At 43.5% G+C, this 26344-nt stretch overlaps 1 protein-coding gene across 20 annotated transcripts in view; it reads right to left on the reverse strand.

The window, feature by feature from the left end:
• LOC146185460 (cytoplasmic dynein 1 intermediate chain 2-like) overlaps nucleotides 1-26344 on the reverse strand; it is a 43033-nt gene that overhangs the window by 10335 nt on the left and 6354 nt on the right. The window contains exons 5-13 of one of the 20 annotated variants that reach the window (XM_084606411.1): nucleotides 25069-25092; nucleotides 21555-21575; nucleotides 16438-16455; nucleotides 15109-15129; nucleotides 10130-10336; nucleotides 6481-6637; nucleotides 5101-5200; nucleotides 3118-3243; nucleotides 2597-2743 (exon numbers count right to left, since the gene is read on the reverse strand). In XM_084606411.1, the coding sequence (XP_084462537.1) occupies nucleotides 2597-2743; nucleotides 3118-3243; nucleotides 5101-5200; nucleotides 6481-6637; nucleotides 10130-10336; nucleotides 15109-15129; nucleotides 16438-16455; nucleotides 21555-21575; nucleotides 25069-25092 (821 nt within the window). Of the gene's footprint in view, nucleotides 1-2596; nucleotides 2744-3117; nucleotides 3244-5100; nucleotides 5201-6480; nucleotides 6638-10129; nucleotides 10337-15108; nucleotides 15163-16437; nucleotides 16456-21554; nucleotides 21576-25068; nucleotides 25093-26344 lie in introns of all 20 variants that reach the window. The other 19 variants (XM_084606410.1, XM_084606407.1, XM_084606417.1 and 16 more) reach the window with 19 other exon arrangements.

The raw sequence follows: 26344 nt of genomic DNA on the forward strand, positions 1-26344 counted from the left end.
ACATCATCAATCAGGCTATTCGCAGATGATTGTGTCCTCTACCGTCCAATTTTTAATCTTACTGACTGTGTTATGTTGCAGGATGATTTATCTAGGTTAGACATGTGGTGCTCTGAATGGCAAATGACTATAAACACTAAAAAGACTAAATTAATGCGATTCAGTACCTGCAGCCTGATTTTGTCGAACACCTACTATATTAGCAACGCGGAAATAGAGCCTGTCGAATCCTTTAAATATTTAGGAGTTTATTTAACCCCTAATTTATCATGGACTGTGCATATAAATAATCTTCTGACTAACACATATAAAACTCTAGGTTTTATCCGCCGGTCACTTTGCAGAGCTAATACAGATATACCAGACTAATCGCTTATACCACACTGGTTAGACCGAAGCTCGAATACGCGTCATTCATTTGGTGTCCTCATCAACTGTATCTTATTAACAAATTAGAGGCCCTTCAAAACAGAGCGAGTCGATTCATCTCACGTCAGTATTCACGTTATTCAAGCATAACAGCAATAAAAGAGAATCTTAAACTTCCAACATTAGAAAGAAGACGTAAGCAATCACGCCTTGCGTTTTTTCATAAAATATACCATAACCCTACCTCTTTCTCAGCACCGATAATTACGCCCGCCACACGCACGTTTCATCGTTTTGACCACGATAAAAAAATCGAGCCCCCATTTGCACGAACAGACGCAGTTAAATTTTCGTTTTTACACCTAGCGATAAGAGAATGGAATGCTCTCCCCTCTTCTGTAGTTAATACTATCGATTATGACCAGTTTACTTCATTACTTAACGATTTTCTAACAGCGTAGTGGGAAATTTTCACCTTTTGTGGTTTACTTTTGTTTCGATTTTTCCTTTTGCTTTAACCTTTGTGTGTCATGTATTTTCTTGCATATTTCCGTGTCATCATATTGTGATCATGTTTTTCCTAATTGCTTCTTCTTGTATATTTAGCACTTTTACATGCCGCCACGTTACTGTTCCGATTTGTTCATTGTGTTTATTTCATGACGTTACCACCCCCCCCCCCCCCCACCATGTAATGCCCACTTGGGCCTTTAGGGTAAATAAATGAAGAAAAAAAAAAAAAAAAAAAAAAACACGTTCAATGATTTGCCAACTTCTATAGTAATAGTCAACGAAAATTTTATGTGCATTAGGCCCAGCATGACATGCAGTACACCACCGCCCCTAGCGCGCTGCCATTGTTATAACTGATAATGCTCTAAAAAAAGCGGACACTCAGCTTATGACATACCATTGACTTGCTAACGCTTCTCACAGTCGCTTAATCAGACTGGATTGGACAGCATTTTCTGTAAGCAATGCAATAATACGCTGTGCGGCTTTGAAGCAGTTTTGGTGTGATATTGTGCTTGGGAGCAGGATGGCGCCGGGAAAACATATGAAGCAGAATGGAGCAGCACTTGCAACCCAGCTATAGGCTATTAAAAAAATGCGGAAATGGCATGCAATGCAGGATTAAGGTCTCTGAGCAGTTGCTGCATCTGTGCATCAAAGTGGCCATCATGTGGCACGTTTGCCTTCCCTCTTCCTGGCCGCTGCGCTTCACTCTTTACCCTATCTCTTCCTGCTCCTCCATCATCTGCCGCATTCCCTCTCCACACAGCAGCGAGGCTTCAGCTGGAGAACAAAATTTTTTTTCCTCAGTGGGGGCTTCCACCTGCCACAGCACCTGCCAATTTGGCCATGTCACCTGCCATCACACACCCTATTGACCTATCAGTGCTCGCCCACGTTATGTGATCCCATGACATCACAGCAGCTGTGAGGCATTAGCGGAGAACCATGCGCTGCTTTTGCCTTTTCTTCATATCTCTCTTGCTGCCACACTCTGCTCTTTACCCTCTCCTCTTATCGACTCCCTCACTCCAAACCAATGGACCACCCTCAGTCTCCTTTTCTCTTGCCACCATTCTTTTCCTTTTAGCGATATTTGTGATCTATGTATGTTCTGCTTGTAATTTTGACATGTACACTTAAAAAAAAAAAAAAAAAAAAAAGATTTTTGTCTCAGATGCTAATGCACAGACATGCTTTGCATGCTGCTGCCGTGTAAGGGCCCGAGGCACCTTCAAGTTGTTTCTCAACAACTTTTTCGTCCGGGGACCCCCAACGACATGTTGGAAATAAATGATGATGATGATGATGATTTTCTGCATGCCACCAAAAGCTCCTTTCTAGACTTTCAAACAAACGGTTGCCTGGGGGTCCCGTCATATCCCAGAAATGTTGTAGTAGCAAAAAGTAAGAAAAAAAAGACCCTCCCAAGGCCAGGACTGCATTCCTCCCATTAAAATCGGAGGAGGGTGAATACTGCTTGCGGAGGCTAGTCAACCAGGCAGGAAAGAGAAACTGCGGAGACAGAAGTGAAAGAGGCAAGCATTGCACTGTACATTGATTTTGATGGCTTTAGCTCGGCCATTAATGAGTAGCCCGAAAAACTTTTCTTGGCCACTCGTTCAGAAGGCAATGCCTCACAGCGACCCGGTTAGAATTAAGGTGGCCAGTGGCTCGTTAAGTGGCCCCTAATGTTTAAACTGCCATTGCTCACCGTGTGGGCGGCTGCTGAAAGGGGGCTCCGCTGCACGGGAGTTCGTCTGTTGTTTCGATTGTCCCAGAGGGCAATCTGGCCAGAGTAGGTGCCTCCAATGATGAGGTTCGGGTGGAACTTTGCAAAGCATGACGACATCACTGCTGACTGAGGGCAACAAAAAGAAAGGAAGCATGTAGCTGGGTAGGTCATTTACAACCTTGCATTGCTTTAATCCACATCACATATAACCAGATGCTCTTGGAGAGACTTGAGAAAATGTCTTTTATATCCCATTACCAGCTAGCCACAGGACACAAAGCTTGTGTCTGCGAGAACTGGACGTGGCAAGGAAAGCTAAAGGCAAACAGAAAAGTGACACACTAACATTGAGAGAAGCAGTGTACTTGCAATATGAGATGGTTAGACATTATTTTTTTTCCAATTTTCAGATTCATTAAAACTTTTGCTGGTTCATTCTACAGATCTACCGCCTGTCCCCGGAACAGCAGCATGACACATGCATGTACGTGGGTGCATACCTGACAGTGGAAAATGTACTCCGGAGTGGTCTTCTTAAACTTCATGTTCCATACTAGACACACACCATCAGGGTCGTTTGGAGAGTCATAGTTGTTCCCATATGATGCAACCAGGAGCTCAGGAAACTGCACAGTGCCAGAAACCAGAGGTGTCTTTTCAATGATCACTGTCAACTAAAAAGTGCACATTCCTGGAAAGGCCATCTTATGAGCCAGGTTCAACTTAAAAAGTCTTTTTTTTCCAAATGTGCTAACAAAGCTAGCATAATTCACAACCACTTATGATGCAGTATTAGTTGGCTTTCTAGATACCTTTCTCATGCCTCTCCATTTTTGCATTTCAGTGCTGATAGCAAATCTATCAGTCAGCCAGCAATGCACTCACTGAAAATGCTTATCACACCTGTTTCAACGTTTTTAGTGGATTCTAAGGCCAGCTAACAAACTCAAACTGTTTCATCTCAATATGCCTGGTAGGAAGCTTCTTACATTATACAACAGACTGCATTTGGTACTCTGTTGTTATTCCTTCGAAAGATCTTTAGAAAAAAATAATTTAGATATATCCAAAACATGGCCTCAGAAAACTAACCAACATACAGCTAGAGGTTTGTGCAGCGTGAAGGTAGCACCACGAATCAATGAAACAGGCCTGCACTCCCATACCACAATGCCTGCCCTCCTTAAATATCAGGTCATGTTTTTCCCCCATAGCCAGCACACATTTCCCAATTTCGCCCCCCGAAAGAATAAAGTGGGCATTTTGATGTTCTAAGTAAGAACAAAAAAATCGGCTGACGATTACGACATTTGGTAATGTGAAATTTGAGTGCAACACTTCAGGTCTGTTAGTTTTGCGATATGCTCAAGTAAACAATTTGAGACATGTTTTTATGCACACGCAGCTAGAACCTGCTCCATATTTTCTCATACAACCATCCTTCAACAGTGACTCAATCCTTTTCCAGTTCTTGATTACATTAAAGGAGGCATTGGCATGAGGCATGGCGGCGCCACTTTTGAGTTGCAGGTCTTGCCTCAAGTGGGGTGACCTGGGCGCATTCCTTTTCTGCGCAAGCACATTTCACTGCAGATAATTTTGTTTTCCTTGAGCTTCGACTTTAAAGGCGTGATGTGACTGCGCTGACAGCGCCTCCATTTATTGAAATGCCACTCTTAATTTGTGCCTTTATTATTTTGCACATATTCACAAGTTTTACTTCATCTTACACATCACCTCAAACATAAATTGCATTAACGACCAAATTATGCGAAAGGCCATCCGACAATGATGATAAAATGGCAGCACAGGACTGTATGCTAATAAGGAAGTGGAGATAGAGGCATAAGTTAAGGATAGGTAATTAAGCAAGCAGTGACTGCATGTACGCGAATGAGGAGCCACTGACAGAAGTTATCAATTCTGTTGAGTCATACGCTTAGAGACGGAGCTTGAGTGTCCTCTGAATTTTTTTTTTTCGTTCACAATGTGAACCAGCACTGTCATACACTCCTCCTTTACTTTCCACCTTACACTTCCACCTTTCAGTTTTCCACTGCTGCCTTCTTGACCCTCCTGGCATATTCCTCCTCCTCTACTTTTGTTTTTGTCCTTCTGTGAGGTGCATTCCTGTGCTCTTGACATAACCTTCTGCTTTCATCAGTAGTCACCCTTTGTCTTCTTGTAGTACCACCCTCAGGTTATGTATTCAGCTCTAGACACAACCTTCCTCTTTCATAGAGGCCACTCCACGGGTTCTTCCTGTCGCAGTGACATCCTGGTTGCACACATCTTCGCTAATGCCGCACAACCCCAACCACTGAGCCACCTGTTGCCTCTCAGCCTCTTCCCGCCACCATGCCACCTACAAGCCTTGGCAGGCAGCACGTTACGGCACTGATGACTATGACCAGCAACCCTGGAAAAACTGCTCTCAAAAATCAAACAAATATCGAAAGTAGAGGTCACCAAAAGGGACATACCTGCGATGACCAGTCGAAGCTGCTGACAATCCGATTCTTTGACCATCGCTCATCTGCAAATACCCTGTTCAGGGACAGCTTGATGCCGCTCTTGTCATCGCTGCGCAAAAAGGAGATGACAATGATGTCTGAAAGCAAATTAGCACTACACTCAATCCCACATAAGTAAGGCCCTCTGGGTTCTTCCTGTTGGAAAATTAACAAATGATTAGCTGATGGACACAGAAGTGTCACGTAATAAAAATGATCACATTGTTACCGGGAAACTGGATCTCTATGGAATGCGCATGCCAAAGCATGCTTTGTAATTTTTGCCCGTGCCAATATCACTGCTTGGCAGGTGCTTTTTCAGCATACCCTCCAGGCACTGAGCCCATCTGCTGACCATATCACAAAAATGGAGTTTCACAATAAGAAGCCACATATACAAGAAAGGTTCTCATGCACGGATAAAAATAAAGAAATACTGCCACCCTTTTTTCAAATGTTCGATTGAGGAGCGCTAGCTATAGTACCATTAAATTTTTAGCAATGTTTATCTTAATCAGCAATGCTAATTGCGCATATTTAAGATGACACAACTCTGGTTTTCAACATTTTCACTAATTTCTTTATTGTCTCACATAATAACCGCGAAGCATCCTTTCCAATGACCAAGCAATGCCACCTACTATGTGGATTCGGTACTAATACTGCAAATTACGAACACATTTGCTACATACGGAACATTTATTCATCACCCCAGGCATTACATGGTATAAGCATGTACAATGAGACAAATCGTTTGACACCATCCGGAACCCTATGTGATATAACGGTTTGGCTGTATGGTTGCCCAAAGACCAGCCACATTCACGGTTTCGAGGCAGAAAGGTGGTCGGTGCTACTCCTACACATATTTTAGACTATCTTTCAATTAGCAATTTTATTCTTCAGAAGGTGCCGGATTATTCGCATTAAATTAAATATTTTGCGTTAAACAGACGATCCCCAAATGTGTATTCAAATGGTGGTCCTGGGGTGGTCCCACTTTGATGGCCGATATAATGGCATATATATATATATATATAAGGAAAGTAAGGTATGGTTAATTGCCTTTTTTTGCCTCAGTGTGACATTCATAACGGTCACACGCGACCTCGGAAATAGAAGGAAATGGACAAAAGCTCTTCTTGGAGAGCATGTTCAACCTGAATTATGAAACCTTGGAGTCTATCAAAGGCCCATGCACACTTACTGCCTTGCCTAGATTTCTGCACCTGTTTGCGAGGCATGATCATACACATGGTTCGTGGCAAGCGCAAATGGGACAAACAAGCACTTCACTGGGATTCAAGCAAGGTCCAAAGAACACCCCACAGAGAGGAGTGGGATTCCTACCTGTCCTGCTCTTCTGTGGTGCCGCTGTAGTCGACGCAAATGTCCACGTTCTCATACAAGGCTCTCTCGATCATGCGTGAGGAGCGGGCCAGGAAGCTACGGAAGTCATCACTTAGCAGAATTTGCTGCCTCTCCTCCTCACTCAGCTCACGAGGCACTGTAAAGGAGGTTTGTGCATCTCGAATCTCAGCAGGCACCAAAGCAGGGAGTGCCTCACCAGAGAGTGGCCGAGTGAAAGTAAAAACTTGCCACCTTATCTATGCAACGTCTCACTTCACTGGTCCAGGTTAGAAAATGAGACCATATTATCTCGTACAAAAGTTAATTTGCATTCTCTGCTTGAACATAGTCAGATGCAGGCAAAACCAATGCCCTTTTTGTTTTGCACCGTGCTGCACCAGTGTTTACTGTTGTATGCTTTGCAACGATGACAAGGCACAAGTTCCCCATTAGTGCTGCAGCAACAGCAGCTGCGTATAGGCGATGCGCAAAACGCCGACAACGCCGCCTGTCGCCAAAGCCGCAAAGCGTAGGCGGGCTCGGTCGGGCGCTGCTCATGTCAACGTCTATGCGTGCGCGTCGTGTTTTCGTCTTTGGTCGCGGTTTAACGGATATAACGCCGCTGTCAACATTTAGCAATGTACGGAAAGAATTGCTGCGCAGTTGGTTTTTCGAACACACATAAAACCTTTCCTGGAACACGTTCCTATAAGTATTCAGTTATGTTTCACGAGAACGACGGCGGCCGTGAATCGCGGCGTTCGACGCAGAAAGCAATCAATCGCACCGAATGACATTTGTTCAGGTTAATGTCATTTTTTCTACGCGCTGCTACACGACCAAAGCCAATGCCATTTCCAAATTATGGTAACTGAGATTTATATGCAAATGTTGGTGCGCCTTCAATATATATGTTGCGAAGATGACTGTGCTGTAAACGAAAGCCCCCTTTCAATTGACATTCATGTCGTGCTTCCCTTGTAAACAACCTGTTGATTAGGACTACCAATTACGAAGTTAGCGGCAGTGTTGGCGGCGTTTGTTTACGAAAGGGCACGGAAGGTGCGCACGTCTGCGCTTGACTGCGAAACGCGTACGAGTTTCAACAACTTACACTTTGCGCACTAAAGCAAGTGTCACGAGCAATACGTAAAATAGGCAGTATCTAGTGTACTGTCCGACGGCGCTCTTATAGAACCTTCGACTATCGCCCTACGCCGAGGCATACTACAGCCCCGTTGACTCCGTTTTCGCCTCATCGTTCGCTCGGCTTATTAAAGCCCGTCGAAAAATGCCAGAGCTTGGCCTCATCAAAAGAGCATACGGCAAATTCGTAACACTTGCCACATCAGATACCGTGAGCTTACTGTAACGACGCGACCCGCGAGAGCGGTTGACGACGGCGCTCTGGCCGTGTGCTGGGCCCTAGTCGTCGCCTAAACGGCATCAGTGCCGTAGCTGGAAGCGCTTTGGGAATGGTAAACTTCATAATCATAAAACTACCTTAGAATCAGCTCAATTGTCTCACACATTTTCTTACAGTAAACGGTATGTGTAACTTCGGCGACATCTTAGCAACGGAGCTAGAGAACGAAATCGGATGAGCTGCATTACACCTGCGGCAGCTGCTAATGTGAGCAGAAATTTAGCTTTCCAAAATCTCGTTACATAACAGCGATCCTCAGTAAAGATAATTTGTTTTAGATTCCTTCATCAAATTAAGTGCGTATTATTTAAGATCAACAGAGCGTGCTTTTCTGAAGGTGGCGAAAGAAATGCGCCGTGTCGGCGACTCGGCGGACCACGGCAGCAGGAGCGACCTGTTCCGCCCGCGCTGAGTGCGGTGGCTACGGGTTGGCTGGCAGCTATGGGTGCCAGTTCTTTTTTACGATGCTATGCGGCATATTTCACATCGATGACTAGCTGCAAAATTTTAGGAGCGAATTAGTATTTAATGCAGGTGGCACTTTTGTAACTTATTTTGGGTGTATCTTCTCACAGAGTCTCGTGTGTAGAGATAACATATTTCCTCGTTGATCGCATTCGGATGAGCAAACTCATTCGGTACCTAATGTCATTTTCATCAGATGTCATATTTTCTCGTGTAGCAGCAAACAATTATCATTATGAACGAATGTCATTTGATGGAAATGGCATTAAATTTTCCGTGTGGCAGGGCTGAGTGATAACTATGTTTTCGGTGTTTTCTGCTTGTCATTGCACCTTTCGTGTGTTATCTGGCAAGATTACGAAAACATAACATGTCGCTGCACTTGCTATCCAGACTAAGGGCTCTAGAACTGGTTATAAAGCGCACTGTAATTCTGCAGTTTGGCGCGACGGTATTACGAATGAAATGAAGATGATACTAAAATAATAGCATATAAAATTTAACTCTAATATGCCTTTGACTAACGCGTGATGCAGGTTTTCAGATAAGTCCTCTGCTGATATCTCACTCCCCCTTGAAAGTATCTACCCGCTCTGCCCTTTCGACGACGGACGGGAAATCCATGCTGGACAGGGCATGATAAAGCACGACCATGAAAAATCTGAACTCTTGGTACAGGAGCCCAATATGCGCTATTTTTCTGATGCTCAGAATGCTGGTTTGCAGGCTCGCTGGCTTTTTCTGCGGTCGCACCGGTACGAAACCGCTCGCAGTTTCGACGATGCTGCCTAGTTTACTGTAGCGATATATTGCATGTGAACGAGGCAAACGTGTATTATTAGGCAAAGAAAGAACATTGTTTCATAGGAATGAACGATTTGGCGTGGCGATGTAATGAAAGCGAGGAACTAAAAATGAGCTCCACTTCGTACGCAACCTTGTTGACTCGATGCATATGGAGGCGATGTAGTCCCAGACGGCCGTGATATCGAACACGTGTACACCATTATACAGTGCGATCCCCTTGCGCACGCTATCACGGCGGAAGAGCCCGCGAGACGCGCACAAACGGCTAATCGCACGCGCGCACCACGGCCCCGCTTGCCGCATGGGGCCCGCCTCGGGTTCCGACGGCCGCCGCTACGCGGCTTTCAGTGGCGCCCCTATAGGCGCTGCGCATGGCGTATAAGGCAGACATGGCCACCGACGAGTGGCAGCTGCACTTGAAATGAATGGTATTGAAATGTGGTGCTCAGTACAGTGTGCCACTGGACGACTGTTGTGTTCTTCCAAACTTTGAAGGAAGTCTGCCAAAAGCTTCCGAGAACAAGCGCCACAAGACAATAGCGTTTAATTGAATTTGTGCCCTTACTTGCTGTGTTTCAATAGAGGTGAAACAGAGTGGCGCCCGTGTGCTGTGCTATGTCAGTGCACGTTCCTCCACTACGGCCTCTCATAGCCCGAGTCCCCTCTACTCTACTCCAGGTGCTTTTCCTAGAGAAATAGAGCACCAAGTTCCCTATGCCTACCACTGATTGGAACACAATTTAGCATGCGGCAGCATCAAATGTTGATGGCCTCCGAAAATTCGATGGCTGCTGGCCTGAATGGGCATTGAGGTTTCTTTTGTGACAGTGGTTTTGCAGGCAAGCTGTGCCTTCTGGCTAGCCAGCCATTTTCTTGGACACATCCTGAAATTCCATTCTAGCAACCAACAGCATGAAAAGATGCGAACATCACTTGAATAACAGCACTTACCCCGAGGTTTGTCTTGGTCTGCGGCCGGCCGGTGTCCGTCAGCAGCCCCCTCGGCAGGTGTTTGAGCTGGCCGGACCATCTCGACGTGGGGCAGCCCGGTCACCTTGTGGTGGTGAGGCTCCTGCAGTGGTGGTGGAGCAGGCACCCCGTCCACTGCTCCGAGTGAGGAGCCATCTTCCTCCGCTAGGACGTCCCCAAAAGCCAACACTGCCCGTGAACAAGCACAGCCCAGGTTCAGTTGGGCACTCCGCTCATAGCCACCACTAGCCCCTTCTCCTCATCCTTTCATCACGCACAGAACTTGCCCCTTCCATGATGGCCTCTTTCACATGCCTATCTTCTACGACAAGTAACGTGAAAAATGGAAGAAGGCACTTCCTTTTCCACATAGAATGACCAACCAGTGCTGCAATTTTGCAGCGCTGCATTACGCGTGCTAATCAGAGGCTGTTCATCCATTTGCCAGATTGGACAGCTTTTCTTGGTGTAATTTTGAAGTGATCATGGCGACGTACACTGCACAGCAGATGGCAGCACAACGAAATGAAATAAAATCAATGTTGATGGCAATACAGCGTTCGCTACGAGCCCACCAAGTTGCCCCAAAGTCTGTCTAAATACCAAATCCAAATACTGTCTGCTCGCATTTCTACACCAACACGTTGCACCACGACCTTATACCAGACACTTGCAGAAGCAATCTAATAAAGGCATTGTGCGTAGAGAAAAGCATTGGTCTATGAAAAAGCTAAGCTCACATACACTCAGTTGCAAACAAAACAAAATAGCTGGTTATTACACAATACAAAATATTTATGTAGTAGACTACCACCCATAAACAATTAGTGATTACAAAAAGAGTTGAGTGCCAAATGCTGTGATAAACAAGGTATATTTGCACACAGCCACACAGTTTTGTTGCAAGAGCTAGGAGCGCTGTACCACAGTGAAGTGTGGTGACAGAGCTTAAGGCATCAATACTGCTGAAATAATGAATGATAAAGAAAAGCAGCAATTTTTTTTTTCACCTCTTGCTTATGAAAGTTTGTCATCATTGGCAAACTCAGCATGCAAAAACACTAACTGCGCACATTTACCCCAAATATTTAACCCAGGCCTAAAAATACAGTTAACCACCAACATGCAATAAGCTTTTAAATATGCTGGCCTTGGTTGCTCCAAGCAATGAATAAGTAGCAACCATCACCAAACCCCAAAGCAGAGGTGCTCCATGCTCAAACAAAATCACAGCATTTGACTTTCTATGGTAGTTGTACTAAGTATGCCTCGCATTAGGCATACAACTAAGAGGTGAATGCAAGTTCTGTTGAAAAAAAAAAAATAATAAGGTGAACTGCACTAGCTGGTGCTATATGTTGTGGGCACAGTATAGAGGAAAAAAAATAAAGAGTGTGCAAAACCAAATGCACTGTGACAAGAACCCTGAAGAACACAGAAATCACTAGCTGCACAAGTCCTCCATATATGCGCAATAAAGGCTTGTCAACATGGCAAACCCCAAACTATTACGAGCCACTGTCGGCTCAAAACACAATAAGACGAAGCTAGGTGGTGAACCGCCCCTGCGGCCTTGCTAATCACAAAACTGAAATAAGGCTACATTTTGCCCGATACGTTGCTTGCTGACACTGACAAACACGTTTCTTTAGGCTTTCATGCTGCGAGAAGTATTTTGACAATGATCTCTTACCATCATCAACTGCAGAGATCCATGGGGTGCATTTTTGGAGAGAAGAAAAGACACTTTAGAAACCCAGTCAGTGATCAAGAAAAGCAAAACAATGGCATGCATCTAAGCTGGGCATGCATGGAGCAACCAAGACAGCAGTGACAACTTAATCTTTAGTGAAGCTGCCAAAGAAAGAAGGAGAAAAAAAAACAGTGCAAGTTTAAAACAAGAATCAAAACAACACAGTACTGAACAAACAATCCTCAGGGTGCTTACAGACACCAATCAGCATAAGTGAACGGGAACTGCAACATCAAAACAATGACAAGTGCACCCCGAGAAAGCACCAATGCTCGCGCCACCAGCAAACTTCTCTGGTCTGAGCACACAAAGAAGAGAGTGACTTTACCCGCCACAGCTGCAACCACTGCTGTTGCTGCTGCTGCACATGCAGCACAAAACCATGTAAAATGTGGCCCAATTTATGCCCAAGACTGCTTACTTTCATTGCTCAACTACTTCAGCATTATCTGCAGGTCATGAAAGAACAGTGCTGCCACTTAGCATGTTCATGGCAAAGTGAGCTTGTTTTGAGACTAAGCACTGTTCTCAGAACTTTCTATGGTGTTTTATTTATGTCTTCCTGTGCATCAGGATGTGCCTGTTTGCTGGAGAGTGAAGTTATTTATTATTTATTTATTTATTTATTGATACTGCAATCCCGGTGTTGGGATTTTAGCAGGGTGGGAATACAAACTATGTAGTTTAACAAAACAGGCAAAAATAAACAATAATTACAGTGCAAGTTGAAGCTCTCCTGAACAATTAATAATAAAACCAAACATATACAACACAGCAGTGAAATGTCATTTAAAGAGAAAGATAGGCCTGTTTGTTCTAAGGTTATTATTTTACTATGTACTGACCTGGCCACAAGTTTCACAAGCTGATCTTGGCAGTCTTAAATGCATGGAGCCTGCTCTACCTGGTTATTTGAACACATATTTCTAGCTGGGTGCACAGGATCATTTGGTGCTATTGGTATGTGGATGGGGAAGAGCTACAGTGGCAGCGATCTTAGCAAAGAATGCAATGACTAATGTTTGAAAACAAAGTGGTCAATCCCTTTCCCTGCCATTCTATATAATTATCAATAGTCATCATATTATGGATAGCCAGTAGTGTATTCTAGTGCATCAAGGTGACTTGGAGCCTATATAGTTGGCTAGCCCACTTTAAAATCATTTGCTAATTCATACATGTCAAAGTTCTGAAATATAAAGGAATAAAACTACATATTATATTTAATGTTAATTTTTTCATATCAAAATCCAGCATCATCCTCACAGTGGAGGAAATTCTTTGCCAACTAACTTACGAGCTGACCTACAATGCAGGATACCATGCAAATATACTATAATGCTTAAAATGTCTGGCACTGACATAACCTCACATTTCTCATTAATCGCGGTGGTCTTATCGTTACCGTGCACAATTCCTGCCTGCTTTTCTTGTGGAACAGCAACGTAGTAGTCGGGGTCAAACCTACTCACTGCTTCGAGAGAAGACAGGCGGCTCTTTTCTGAGCGCATACAACGCACAAAAATGAAAGCAAATAACACAGAACAATGACCACCTGCACAGCCTTATGCTCCTACTCATTCTAAATCAAATCCCTTCATGGTCAACACTGAAAGGCAACGTGCCTACCAGGAAACCAGAACAAAGGATGACAAGAGCCACACATTTTCCACATTGCAGTATGACACACATTATTTTGCTGTCTTCTGCACCAATATGAGCACAACCCACTGAACCTGAAAATACCAACTGGGAGATCTCGCAGCTCAAAAAGTATGAAACTAGGCTATATGTTAGTGAGCTTCGAGTGGTTGATTTTGTCCAATTTATGTGCACACTATACTTTATCTAACCTCCATATGCCTTAAGAGGCACGCACACACACAGCCAGTAAAAAGTGCCCATGGATAACAGCCTACCACCGTACCAACACCTTAGCCGTGAAGAAAATTGATGCTCAATTCATACATTTAACACTGGCTGAAACCACAATTCATACACCTCTAAATTTTTTAACGCGCTTTATGGTAACAAAGACTGGACAGGCAATGCAGCTAATGCCAGTGATTTTCTCTGAAGAATTTGCTGTCATAACTGCTGCTGCTGCCATAACCTGAAATTGTGACCATTGCGAGCGTTTTGTTGAAAAAGTAATTCTGTAATAAATGCCCACCCACGTGTAAAACTCCTTCGCAAAAGCATTTGAGGAATAAACAAATATGCAATCTATGCACGTTGACATCTATGCACGTTGACTAGCACGTTGAGAGTGCTACGCTGCATTATGTACAGACAACAAATGCTTTCTTTAGGATGCAAGAAAGACAACCAGCTATCCCTGGTTATTCGAAAACTAGTGCTCAGCGACCCAGACCCGGGCTTCCAAACAGAAGATCCACCTTCGGAGAGCCCAAGGCAGCAGCAGCAACAGCAGTGAATAGGCCCAGTGGAAAATAGTATCAACAGCACCTCCAAGCCACGGACGCACAGGCAATGCAGATTGCAAGGGCTCCACTGTCTATACAAGCGTGGCACGGCACTGGATACCAAAAGCCTGTCTTGCATAACGTAATAGGGCGCAATGCGCACAGAGATTATGTGACACCTTGGCAGAGTAACTTAACGCAACCTTCCTAGGAAGGGACCAGCTTTAAAGGGCCAGCGAGGCCACGAACTGAAATGAGGCTCATTATAACTGCTGCAGAGGAAAACACTTGACTGAAGGGCACAGCTCAAGATGGAGGAGAGAAACTAATGCCGGGTGACACAAAGAGACTTGGCGCAATGAAACTGTTAGAGGCATGCACAAGAAGACCATGCACAAAGACATCAGTGCAAGCCACAAGGCAGAGCAACGAGCAATGGAGTCACAGGAGTTCGTTAAGAAAGCAGAGAAATGGTTACAAGTAGAGCCACACAAGCAGGGTGATGCTACAATGTAAGCATGGAGGAGAGTGGGAGGGGGAAATTACATCAGACAAGAAAGACCTCTCTGTTGGAGAGAACACTTTAGAGCGGCAGCATGCAGGTGGCACTGCATGACAAAAAGCAACACAGAGCACTAGTCGAGACAAGACGAACCAAGACAAGAAAGGAGGTCAAGCCAAGAGGAAAGAAAGCTGAAAGAAGCAAGGCACGGGCTCACATTAACTCGAGAATGGAAAATAAGAATAGCACAAGAATGGCGTGCTGGCCAGTTGGAACCTACCTTGGAACTCGTCATCCCATTCTATTGCGGTAGGAAAAACAAAGTGACCGTCGTCTTTGTGAGTTTTTTGTCGGGTGTGGAAAAAAGGAATGGAAAGAACAGAAAAAAAAAAAAAAGAAAGATGCAAGAAGACACGTGTCAAGGTGGTGGAATGGCCCCAGACATTAAAACCACACACTCACAGGAAAAAAATTAAAAAAAAAAAAAAGACACTCGCGGAGCGGTCACAGTTGCCTTTTTTGCTCCAGTGAAAAGAAGTCAGGGGCCACTGAGCAAATTAGAGAATTCATAAAAGCCCGACTTTGTCACTGTCACACTGCTGTCGTCATGCAAATAAACAACAAGGTATGCGCTCTTCACTCTGAATATTTCAAATGAACGAGAAGACTTCATAAGATAGCTTATTCTTAGCCAGCAACGCCATGAAAGAGAGAATGCTGGTTGCCTGAACCCACAGGCAGCCTTTCCCAAGCAAGTGCCATCAAAAAGAGATATCTAGGCAAAAGGACATAAGAAGTTCTGCACACTAGTTCGCTAGAAGTTTCATCAAGTTGGTGATTCATTCAAGCTTGGCCATGCCCTTAAGGACAAGGCATGATAAAGCCATCTCCCTGCTATCTTAAACTGAAAAAAGAGATCTCTGCAATTTGGGGACTTGGCCAAGCCAGTAAAAATTTTTCTGTTAGTAGAATTTTTTCGTGCAAAAATACTAGGCATTCAAGCTAGCACTTTCTAAGCACCATTAAACCATTCCTACATTATCAGCACCTAGCACATGAACCATTCCTGCCTCGCAAAAATGCCAGGAAAAACAACAGCTGTGTGCAGGACCCCTTCTCGATATCTAAGCAAGTTCGCTTACTGCTGCAAAGTTTATAGACTGAAATCTCGAACTGCTGGTCAAAGCAATGTGACAGCTTTTGCGTGTAGGAAGAATTTGAAATGAAAAGGCGAAGCGGAAGAGCAAAATGAAAAAGAGGTGGTCAGGCAGGGGCCCAGACTGACAGCAGTGAGCACACGAGTGAGCAAGCTGAGCAGTGAGATCGCAGCTGAGCATGAGATCGCTGTAAAGGGAAGCCGTGTACTAAAGAGCAGGCGCACTGCACAGCAAAGTAAGCGACAGAAGTAACGGATTGCGGATGATGGCATAAGACGATCGCTGCTGATGATGACGAGAGAGAATGAAAGAACAATGATGACAATGGAGCCCCCCAAAAAAGAATGAGTGTGACAAACGTTACTGCCCCCCCCCCCCCCCCCCCCCCCCCTTCCCCACCGACCACAAAATGCAACGAGCCTGGGGCACAGAAAAGAAGATCAGCAACGTACCTTCATCCCAATGTATCACTTTTGGAAGGGTTGGGAGAAGAACAAAAAGAGTGGGAAATATAGTTTTATATGCCAGTTTTGAATCACAGTGGGAGGAGTAAGAACAGCAGGGATAAAAAGTATCCAACTTCTGAAGTCTTAGGAAGCCAGCACATCACTCCTTGTATTCTCATACTTGCCAGACATTTGATGGCATCGTTAAGCCAGTGGCGCATAAATGAAGTTATTGACCAGTGTTTACATAAAAATAATACTACTATAATCTACGTCTGGCATAAACAAGGCAATTCAACAGTCAACCCACGAAAGCAATGCCTAGAGAATTAAATAACCAAGGCCATGAAGCAGGCATGGTTCAGTCAGATGGCCTCAGACTATGTGAACCATTGTTACAGCGTGCTAACATTTATGGATCAGCACATTATACACGAATTCTGCTCAGCCATTCAATTTTACAGAATACTGTAACCATTTAATTTTACAGAATACTGTACAAACCTCCCCACTCTGTATATAAAAAAACAAAAATAGAAGAAAAAAAGAAGAAACAAATTGGTTTTCTTGCTTACAGATAGCACATAAATGCCAGTTGTTGGCTAAAATACACTCTGCAAACACTCTGACCGGTGACCAATCAACTATTAAATCTGTGGTGCCAGAGAGAAAGAAAAACTGGTTCAAGGTGAGAGGACACCCCAGAAGGAAAAGAAGGAGTGTGGCAGGCTCTGATAAACAGCAGTGCATGCCTCTAATGCAGCACCAGTTCTGGGGGCAAAAGAAGTGAAAGGGGCACATATCGCAGATACTGAGATGTCGGTGGTGGTCCGTTTCTATTCAAGCAAAGTGCAGAAAAATGGCCAAGGAACAAAACACAAAAACAAAACAAGCAGTCACTCAAAAAAGACAAAAAGAAAAATGAAAGAAAAGGTTAGAGACAACTGCGCACACCAACACAAGTGCCCAAAGGCGAGCAGCAAGCAAGCAACAAGAAACAGTTTGTATAAATTAAAACAGCCCCATGCTACGTTTACACCCTGCACATATCTTTCCTTCTTTTTCTTTCTCATCCGAGATGAACACTGGCCAGCTTCAGGAAGGGTGCGCTAACTTACTTGCAGAGAGGTAAAAAAACGCAGCCGAAAAATAATAGTGATAACAACACAATAACAATATGACAACCCCTAAAAAAAAAAAAAAGGAAAACAGCAGCACAGCAGTGGTGCAGGTTCCTAAAGTGCACTTGCATGCGACACAGTGTGTAGAAAAGAATATACCAGTCAGTTGTTGCCAAGTTCATCAAAATATGGCCTGAAGTGTGCCCACACTGTTGAACTGCCAACCATACTGCTGCTGCCAGCCGTGAGCAAGTAGGTTTGAAACAGATTTGGATATCCCAGATGGCTTCACATGCAACCCCCCCACCTCCCCTTCTTCCCCTCTTTTTAAAAGCTGTTTTTGGAAATGACTTCAAATATAACCTATAAGCTTCACGTGTCCTCCGCTACTGTATGCAATGCCCTGCCCGGAAGGTAAGGAGGCAAACAGTAGGGGTCTGCGAATATCCTCATACCCAAGTTAATCAAATAGTGTGTGTTTAAAATTATTCGAAACAAACTGCGCGTGTTCACAACTTTTCAAATGCCTTTCTAATTATTTAGCACCAGGTTTAAACAGGGTCCACTATGATGTCCCGAGCTTCTCCTTAACTAAGTACACAGTACACTTTTCTTTCAAAGAATTTAAGAATCAATATCTCAAAACTTGGCACGACTGACCAGCATAACAGAGAAGAAAGCAGGTGGGCTTGAGCTGGCGTGGGAGACATTACTAGGCAGAGAGTGACACAGCAGGTAGCCATGCAAAACTCCTTTGCATGACAGGCACCAGATAGCGTTCGCATCAAGACGACAGATGATGAGGACCTGCCCAAGAGCCTGAGGCAAAGGAGCATCTTGAAAAGCTATTTCCCATGTCTACTGCTGGATTCGGCATGGCCACTGAGGGGACCTCGTAGATATGCAAGGCCTTTGCTGCTATGCTGCTTTGGACAAGGTGCAAGAGCAAGCACAGCAACATACTGAACACCCATGCCCAAGCTAAGGCTTAAGGGAAATACTTGGCAAGGAAGGAAACGGAGGCCAGATCCTAGCTGTGTCTACACTAGCACGTGCACACACAGAAAAAGGGGTGCATAACAAACAAACAACCGGCCTACTCAGTGGCAGAAAAATGCACCGGCCGATAATTTTGAGGTTGCGAGCAATTAAAAAGGGCAGAAACAGTGCCATGGCAAAATCGAGGGTGGCCAACAACAAAGATAACGTGCGACAGCTTTTGTCTAGTGGTGTGCTGCAAGGTTTGCTCTAGTCTCCTGGTCAGCTGGTTTGCTTTTGGGCCACACAGCATCCATAAAAAGGACTATTTGGATGATGGTTCTCCTCACCCTACAAAAATTTAGGGCGTCAAAGGTGCCATAGTTGCATGGCTGAAAAGCAAGCCACGTGGCCTGCAGACTTGTGGCTATATTAGCTAAGGCCCCTAATCTCCAGTGGTAGAAACTTTTGAATCCTGCGAAGCGAGAAGAAAGGATCTAGTACAATGCTCTGCGGGAAAGCTCTCATGTGTTAACGAAGGCAGCCTCTCCAGCCGACACAGAGTTGTGCTTTGCTTCTATTTTCTATTTTCATTCTGCCAAGTGACTACATGCGTACATGTCACACGCACGCACGCACGCACGCACACACACACACACACACAAAATTAAAAAAAAATATACGAATAAATAAAAACAAAGAAAAAGAAAGGTGTTTAACATAAAATGCTTAGAAGCTTCACGATAATACACCATTCGTCCCAGACCTCCAAGCTGCTTATTCACCATCATTATCAGCATTCCACCTCTGGTGCTTAGTGCCCACATGAGCACAGTCATCTATCCAAATTATAAAAAAAAACAGCCACATTCCTTTAAATTAATGAAGTTTCATGTCATAAAAAGGTGCATACCTTTCACAGGGCTGGGCAAGGTATCTGAATCATCCATTTTTCCGAATTAAGCGGGTCAAATTAACGACTCGTTACTGTATTCACATTCTAATCATTCTGGTAGTCTTAATAACATCTGAAAGCATAATACCATTGAAAAAAAGAAAAAAAAAAAAAGAGTATGTGGTTGCAACAGAAACTTCCATGAATAATGTCAAAATCCACTAATTATCCTGGCCTTGCTGGTGACTAGAGGCCTTGACCACGGCTGTACAGCACGGCATCAAGGACAAAGCCGTGCACCAAGAGGCAGCTTCGAAAACCAATAATATCCGCATTTAGATGAATGCACTCACAGAGTGCTTGAAGGAAACATTCCAGTATACATGTGCCGTAGCTGACTACCAGGAAGATTAAAACAAGAGTCAAAGTTCCCTTGAAATTTTGTACAAAGATGATCAATGAAAAATTCAATGTTACCTGGCTATCCTAAAGGAGAACAAGAAAAAAGAAACCATGTTTGGTTCAGGAGAACACATCTAACAAAAACAGATGGTATCTATTCTTTATGTGAGAAGGCCTTATAAGACTAACAAATGTCCAGCATTATGTATAACATGACCTAAATTACTTTACCTATGTTACATGTAGTGCAAAATGGACCAAGCCATGAAAGAGCGTACCCACACATCAAGCTTTCTCCATGTGTGTGTGTTTGGAGCATTCAGTTTTTTCCTCTTTGAACTAACAAACATTTCAGGCAGTCAATTTTTCACACACTAAGCATCTTAGTTTGTGAACCATGAACTAAGTGGCTGGAAATCATTTTGTAATGAAAGCTGCGCTGCAGTACACACACACATGGTGCCCCGTACAAGAGTAGATGTATGCAGCAACATGATCTCAAGAAGAAGGCATACTAATGAGAGGCCATGCGTGCTGCAGGCATATCCTTCAGCGTCTCCAAAGGCACGTCCACACCGCCACAAGGCACAGAGTGCCAGGAGATATCCATCCACACCAGTGCCATTTTATCTGTTGTCCACACATCCACCTTTACAAATACACCTGCCATTACTGCCACGGCCAAAACAATGGTCTGGGCTTTGCTTCTGTACACCTGTGGCCCCCTGTCCATGCTATAATGGCTAGTGAAGAAGGCAGCCCTCTTAACCCTCTTCATAAACTCTTGAGACATGCACAAAGGGCATGCTTAGCTATGTACTTATAGCAGAGGATGCACCATTTCTTTGTGGAGTAAGAGATTAGAATTTAACACATCTCTTTCATCCCAAAAGCAATTCCACTGAGAACGTGCTCTGTATGACACGACCAAAGAAACTAAAATATATATATGTATGCATATAGATGAACTTTCTAACGCTGGAAACAGGTACCTCAGGATGACAGTGTGCGGTTTGAGTGACACCCAGCAAAGTGATCTCGGCACCCGTAAATGATATCGAAAAGGGACAGAAATAAAATCCTACTCCCATTCGTTCTAGATTCATCCGTGCATCCTACTCCCATTAAGATGTCAATATAAATATTCCTGGTAGCAACAACAGCAGCAGTGTTCTTGAGGTACGAACATCAGTAGTTCTGCATTAGAAGAAAGCAGCTTGAAGTCGACGAATGCCAGGTTTAATTCGAAATTATACTTTGGTGAGCTTAGGTCTACTACCATACTAAGCTGATACCTGATGCTCCAACTACTGCTGTATATCAGCAACCCTTGAACAGTGCCTTTTGCTCTGTCCTGCTTCTATGCAACCCCACACTATAAGCCCTCCCCTTCCGTCTTCTGACTTACTTGGCTGTGGTGTTCACCAGAGGACTGAAAACCCTGGTATCACATGCTGGAAATAAAGTGTCTCCTCCACTTTTGTTTTTACAGTGGCCCTCGTTATGCCGACATGACTGCCCATTTTTGCATACAGCTCGGGGTGAACTGCCCTACTAAGCAGCAAACAGAAGAAGGAAGAACAAAAGACATTCCCCAAGGTTTGCCATGGCACCATTTACATGGGGGAAGAGGAGGGAAGTATATTCATACATGCTTCGCTTTTTATGCACCCAGCCTCAGTAATCAGCACTAGATAAGAATATGCTACGGCTGATGTAACACTTACCGTAGTAATCCAGGGGATGTGCTTTGGGTGGCCAGCAGCAACAGCAGCAGAAAGGAAGAAAACAAAACCGGAGAAAAATTACTTAAAATCACTGAACACTCATGGCTAACTGTTAGCTCAAACATCAGTTAAATTAACGTTTAAAAAGAATCTGAACTACCAACCCAGACCTAAAGGACAAATAAATCCTGCGAAATACCTACTTTAGATGCTAATGAACATTTCACATTTCCCACTACAAAAGTTCAAGGCAAACATTCAAGTGATGTTCTACTCTTTAAGTATATCTGCAGCTTGATACATTCATAACGTAAAAAATGAGAGCACACTCCTTGCCTCTGTCTTGAGAAAAATGAGCACAAACGTCATTACTAGCATATTTCATCAACACTGCCTTCTGACTGATAAGACAAAAGTCCAGTACAGTTCCGTTCATGCATTCTAAGGAGTGAAGTTTCACTTTCGATGCTTTAAGCCAGACAGGACATGCAGAACTAACACGAATCATGCTATAGTCGAAAAGAATGGTGGAAACGAAACTTAGAGCGCTACCATCCATTGGAAAAAATTCTACGCCTGCACTTAGAAATGGTTGCTACGCCAAAATACCTTACAACACCGAGATGGTCCTGTGCGTGCTGTTATTATTACAGGCAAAAGGTGGTGGTGTCTGTTCAATGCCTTTTTTTTTTGCAGGTGCATATAATTACAATTCTCAAGAAAAGCATAAATTAAAATGTTCCACAGCATGCCTATTTTTAGAGGCACCATCTCGGTGACCTACAGATATTGCATGCTATATTAAACCTACAAATACCCGTGATCCATTGTTAGGCCATGACCTATACAGTCCGAGGAGTGAACCTTAGGTATCGAACTAACTGGTAACACTTTTATGAAGTGGCGAATCTGAGTGCGAGATTGATGAGTGTAGTATGCACAACCTAGCAGGAATAGCAAACTCCTTAGCACCGGCAGCCGCAGTGACCGTCACGATGACAGCAGATAGTTTGGCTTTAGTTATGACAATGAAGACCTCGTTTATTCAGCGTAAAACTTCAACTGCTGTTTAACAGGCAGCACTTCTTTAAGTACCAGTTTCTGATTACTCATTTCTTGTGCTGCCTAAATAGTTAGTAATGGTTATGTTTGCAGTACTTTCGCTACTCTCATAAAAACTCGTATACGTGTCAGATGCAGCCATATGTCAACCCCTCAACTTTCCAGTTACAATAGTAATAATAAAAAAAACTGCATGGGAAACATACTGATGACACTATTTTCATCTACATTTAAATGCTGCCTATACATATTACATGCCAGAATAATAGGAAGAGTACAAGCATTACTAGGAGTCATCTGAACTTGAACTGGATGACGAATGCTTCTTGCTTCACATATTCCACAGTGAATCATCCTTCGTATCATCCAGTGTGTGTCTGATGTCACATTTCCGATAATATTTGCGCATTATACCTTCAAAGAGGGAGACCTAACCATACAACACAGTCGGCAGCAGTGGACACTGTGAACATCCAGCTGTGTTGTTGCCTGACATCCACTCGATATACTTCTGTTTGACCTCTGAATGGTTCATGTAGCCACTTAGTGTTGCCACACCGTCGCTATGTCGCACTACTGACGACAGCAATCAAAGCTACTAGTAACTTCAGCTGCCCATTGTTGCAGAGTCCTCTAGTTTCTCCACATATGACTGTTATATAAGACACGGGTCAACTTTTCACCCTCGCTTTTTTGAAAAATTCAAGTTGTCGCTCAGGTTTTAAGGTATTTGCAGTGTACCTAAATTATGTAGCTAAGACTTGGAAAAGAAATAATAATACCCTTTCTTTTCCCTTCTCACCCCTTGCATAGCACTATACAGTCAAGCCAATGACTCTGTGAAAATGAATAAACCTGTTAAGGAATTCATCTTGAGCAAACAACCTTGAGCTAAAGCGGACAACCCACAAAAGAGGTAGTAAATTCTACATGTGCATCAATCACTTTCTTGCTTGTCTACAAGAATACCAACAAGCTCCTGCGACTGCATTTACGCGTCCTTGAACATTAAGGAACTGTTTCACAAGCCTTAGTTAGTAAGGTTTGCTTTTGTAGGTGAAAACATTGCTGAAGTGCACTTTCACCTTTATGGATAACCATATCGACTTTACAGACGTTAGCCAGACTTTGCCTAAAGTTTTGTCCTATACAATTCACTTATGATTTTTATAAATTATGTTATGAATTATGATTTTGCATTTACCCTTTGGATGTCTAATAATTTAAAAGAACACTTTTCTAGCATTTTCTAATGAACATATTTGGAGAGAGAAAAAAATTCAGGGCCATTAAAATTTCTTTAAGAGGTAATTTGATAGCACTGCGGCATAAACATTATGCAATGCTGCTAAATAATGGCCTTATTTTAGTGCAACTTAGTAGTACTCAGTAGTAGTGCAATTATAACTAAGTGTTGCTGTAATGTAATGCACAGCTGCTGCCAACTCTACAGTACCAGACAGCTGCATAACGCCTTGGAATTATGACACTAAACGGACGTTCCCAATTGGTGTAGAGGTAGCAAATCAGGACCTGTATTCAGAGTTTGCCTCGTTATCAAAATGTCGCTATCTCACGTGACCTCAAGTGATCTGATTGGTCAAAACACCAGAACTGGGTGTTGCCACTACGGAACCAAAAGAGGTGGCAAAATCATGTTCCGGCATTTCCTCATATCAGATGACTCTAGGTCACGTGAGATAGCGAAACTTCGATAATGATGCAAACTCGGAATATGGGCCCTGGCTTGCACTCCCTAATAACATAATGCCAGTGCAGGCCACTTAGTGTAATGTACCTGGCAGGTCGCATCTAGTCTCTGTGTCAATCTTGCTCTTTGTAGGCGGTGTTACGTACACTACGAGAACAGTGAAACAGACAGGGTACATTGAAAAATGGAAGTGAAATTGACAACAATAACATACACTCCACAGTATGCATTTAAGCCATAACATGCAACAGCACACGGCCAGACATGCAAGCAACTCAACCTTTAAACGACACTGTGTGAAAGATTACAAGAATGTATTCCCACATGAGCCAGCATTCTTATTTCCGGATGCCTGTGCACGCTACAAGCACGTCCTTGTTTTCTTCAGCATTTGTCTCAACTATGCCAAACCAACTAGCTCAAATCTTACCCACTGTGGTCACCAAAGACTGCACAAGTTGATGTACAATGATGGGAATTTTTCGACAGTCTGCCACAACACTTGCCACGTTAGTGCAGAATCTATTGTCAGTAAATTTTGGTGCAAGAAAATTATGCGAATGAACAGGCACTTGGCAGTTAACAATGAAAAGGCAAGAAAAGACCGTTGCTTGTGTTCCCAATGTTCACCGTAAATGAAGCTAAAACAGAACCTCCACCTCTTTAAAAACAATGCACTACATGAGTGAGCAGTACCGAAACAAAGGGAGTTAAAAAAAAAAAAGGCTGTTGAGTTCATACCAGATTTTCCCGCTGGCTCTGATGCTGTGAACAAAAAGAAAAATATTCACCCCATGTAAAAACCAAGAAGAATAGCTATTAATACCAAAGGAAAAGCAACGAAAAGATAATAAATACTAATACTACTACTGCTGCCAGTAAAACTCTTCAAACTTTACCACATTAGGAAAAATGTGCTAGGACAGATGCCACTGGGAAAACAAAAGATAAAACCCGTTATTTGAACTTTTGATTTCTTGTACTCGAGGTTATAATTACTTGTGAAAAGCGGAAAACAAGTGCACTATATTACGGCAAAGTCCTATTGCCACCCTAACAGCCTGAAGCCTTAATCAGTTTATCAGTGTGACAAAGATGCCCTTGCTGCAAGCTGGCCTTTAACTTTGTGATGATCCTGTTAATGAATAAAGTCAATGAAAGGAAAGAAAAAGCTACCATAGCTTTTTTCAAGTTTTCTTCCTTTCAGCAGTGGTCTTTGCAAGAGATGGCCCCATGACATGGAACATTTTGAGCACAGGAGGTAAAATCTCCCCTAAAAGAGTAAACACTCCTCTGTAGCTAGCAGACAGAGACAAACAGCACAAGAAACACAGCAAAATGAAGAGGGTCATTAAAACCATTCAATTCTCAATGCAGAGCCCCAGCGAAAAATGTCTGTAAAGGCCCATAAGCTATCGTAGGGACAAACCTTTTCGGGTCTTGAAAAAATGTCCATGCTCTCTAGGTGAGGATGTTAAAGAGCCTTCAGGCAGCAGTTAAGGGAGAGAGAGAAAGAGCAAGAAAGAATGGAGAGATGTCTGTGTGTGGTATGGCAGCATGTATGCATATTGGACACGCAAGGCACGCACATGCGGATGCATTTGGACATGTGCGAGGCTTATTCCCACTGCACCGCTTTCTGGCCCACAAGTGAACTAGTGTCTCCACTCATCATTACCTCAAACCACTTGTACCACAATAATTAGCACACAGGTTTACATGTCAGTGTGGAATACAAAGGTTGCCATAGAGTCACCCAGGACATTTATTTCCCGAAAATGTCTGCTGCACACAGTAAAGAACTAACCAGCAGCATTATGCTTACCCCGCACATACTGAAAGCAAGCTCGAAAAATACGGATGAATGTCAAAGTCGCCTGTGAAACCTGATAAAAGAAAATCAGTCAATCTGGCTGTCCATAGTAGATGCAAGCATGAAATGAACTGAAGCGAAGACATACTGCAGTCAAGAGCACCTAACTTTTGCCTCTACATGTGCAGACTGAGAAGTGAGATA

The sequence above is a fragment of the Amblyomma maculatum genome, chromosome 6 (genome assembly GCF_055883805.1).
Source record: "Amblyomma maculatum isolate TAMU_Amacu chromosome 6, ASM5588380v1, whole genome shotgun sequence".
Lineage (NCBI taxonomy): Eukaryota > Metazoa > Arthropoda > Arachnida > Ixodida > Ixodidae > Amblyomma > Amblyomma maculatum.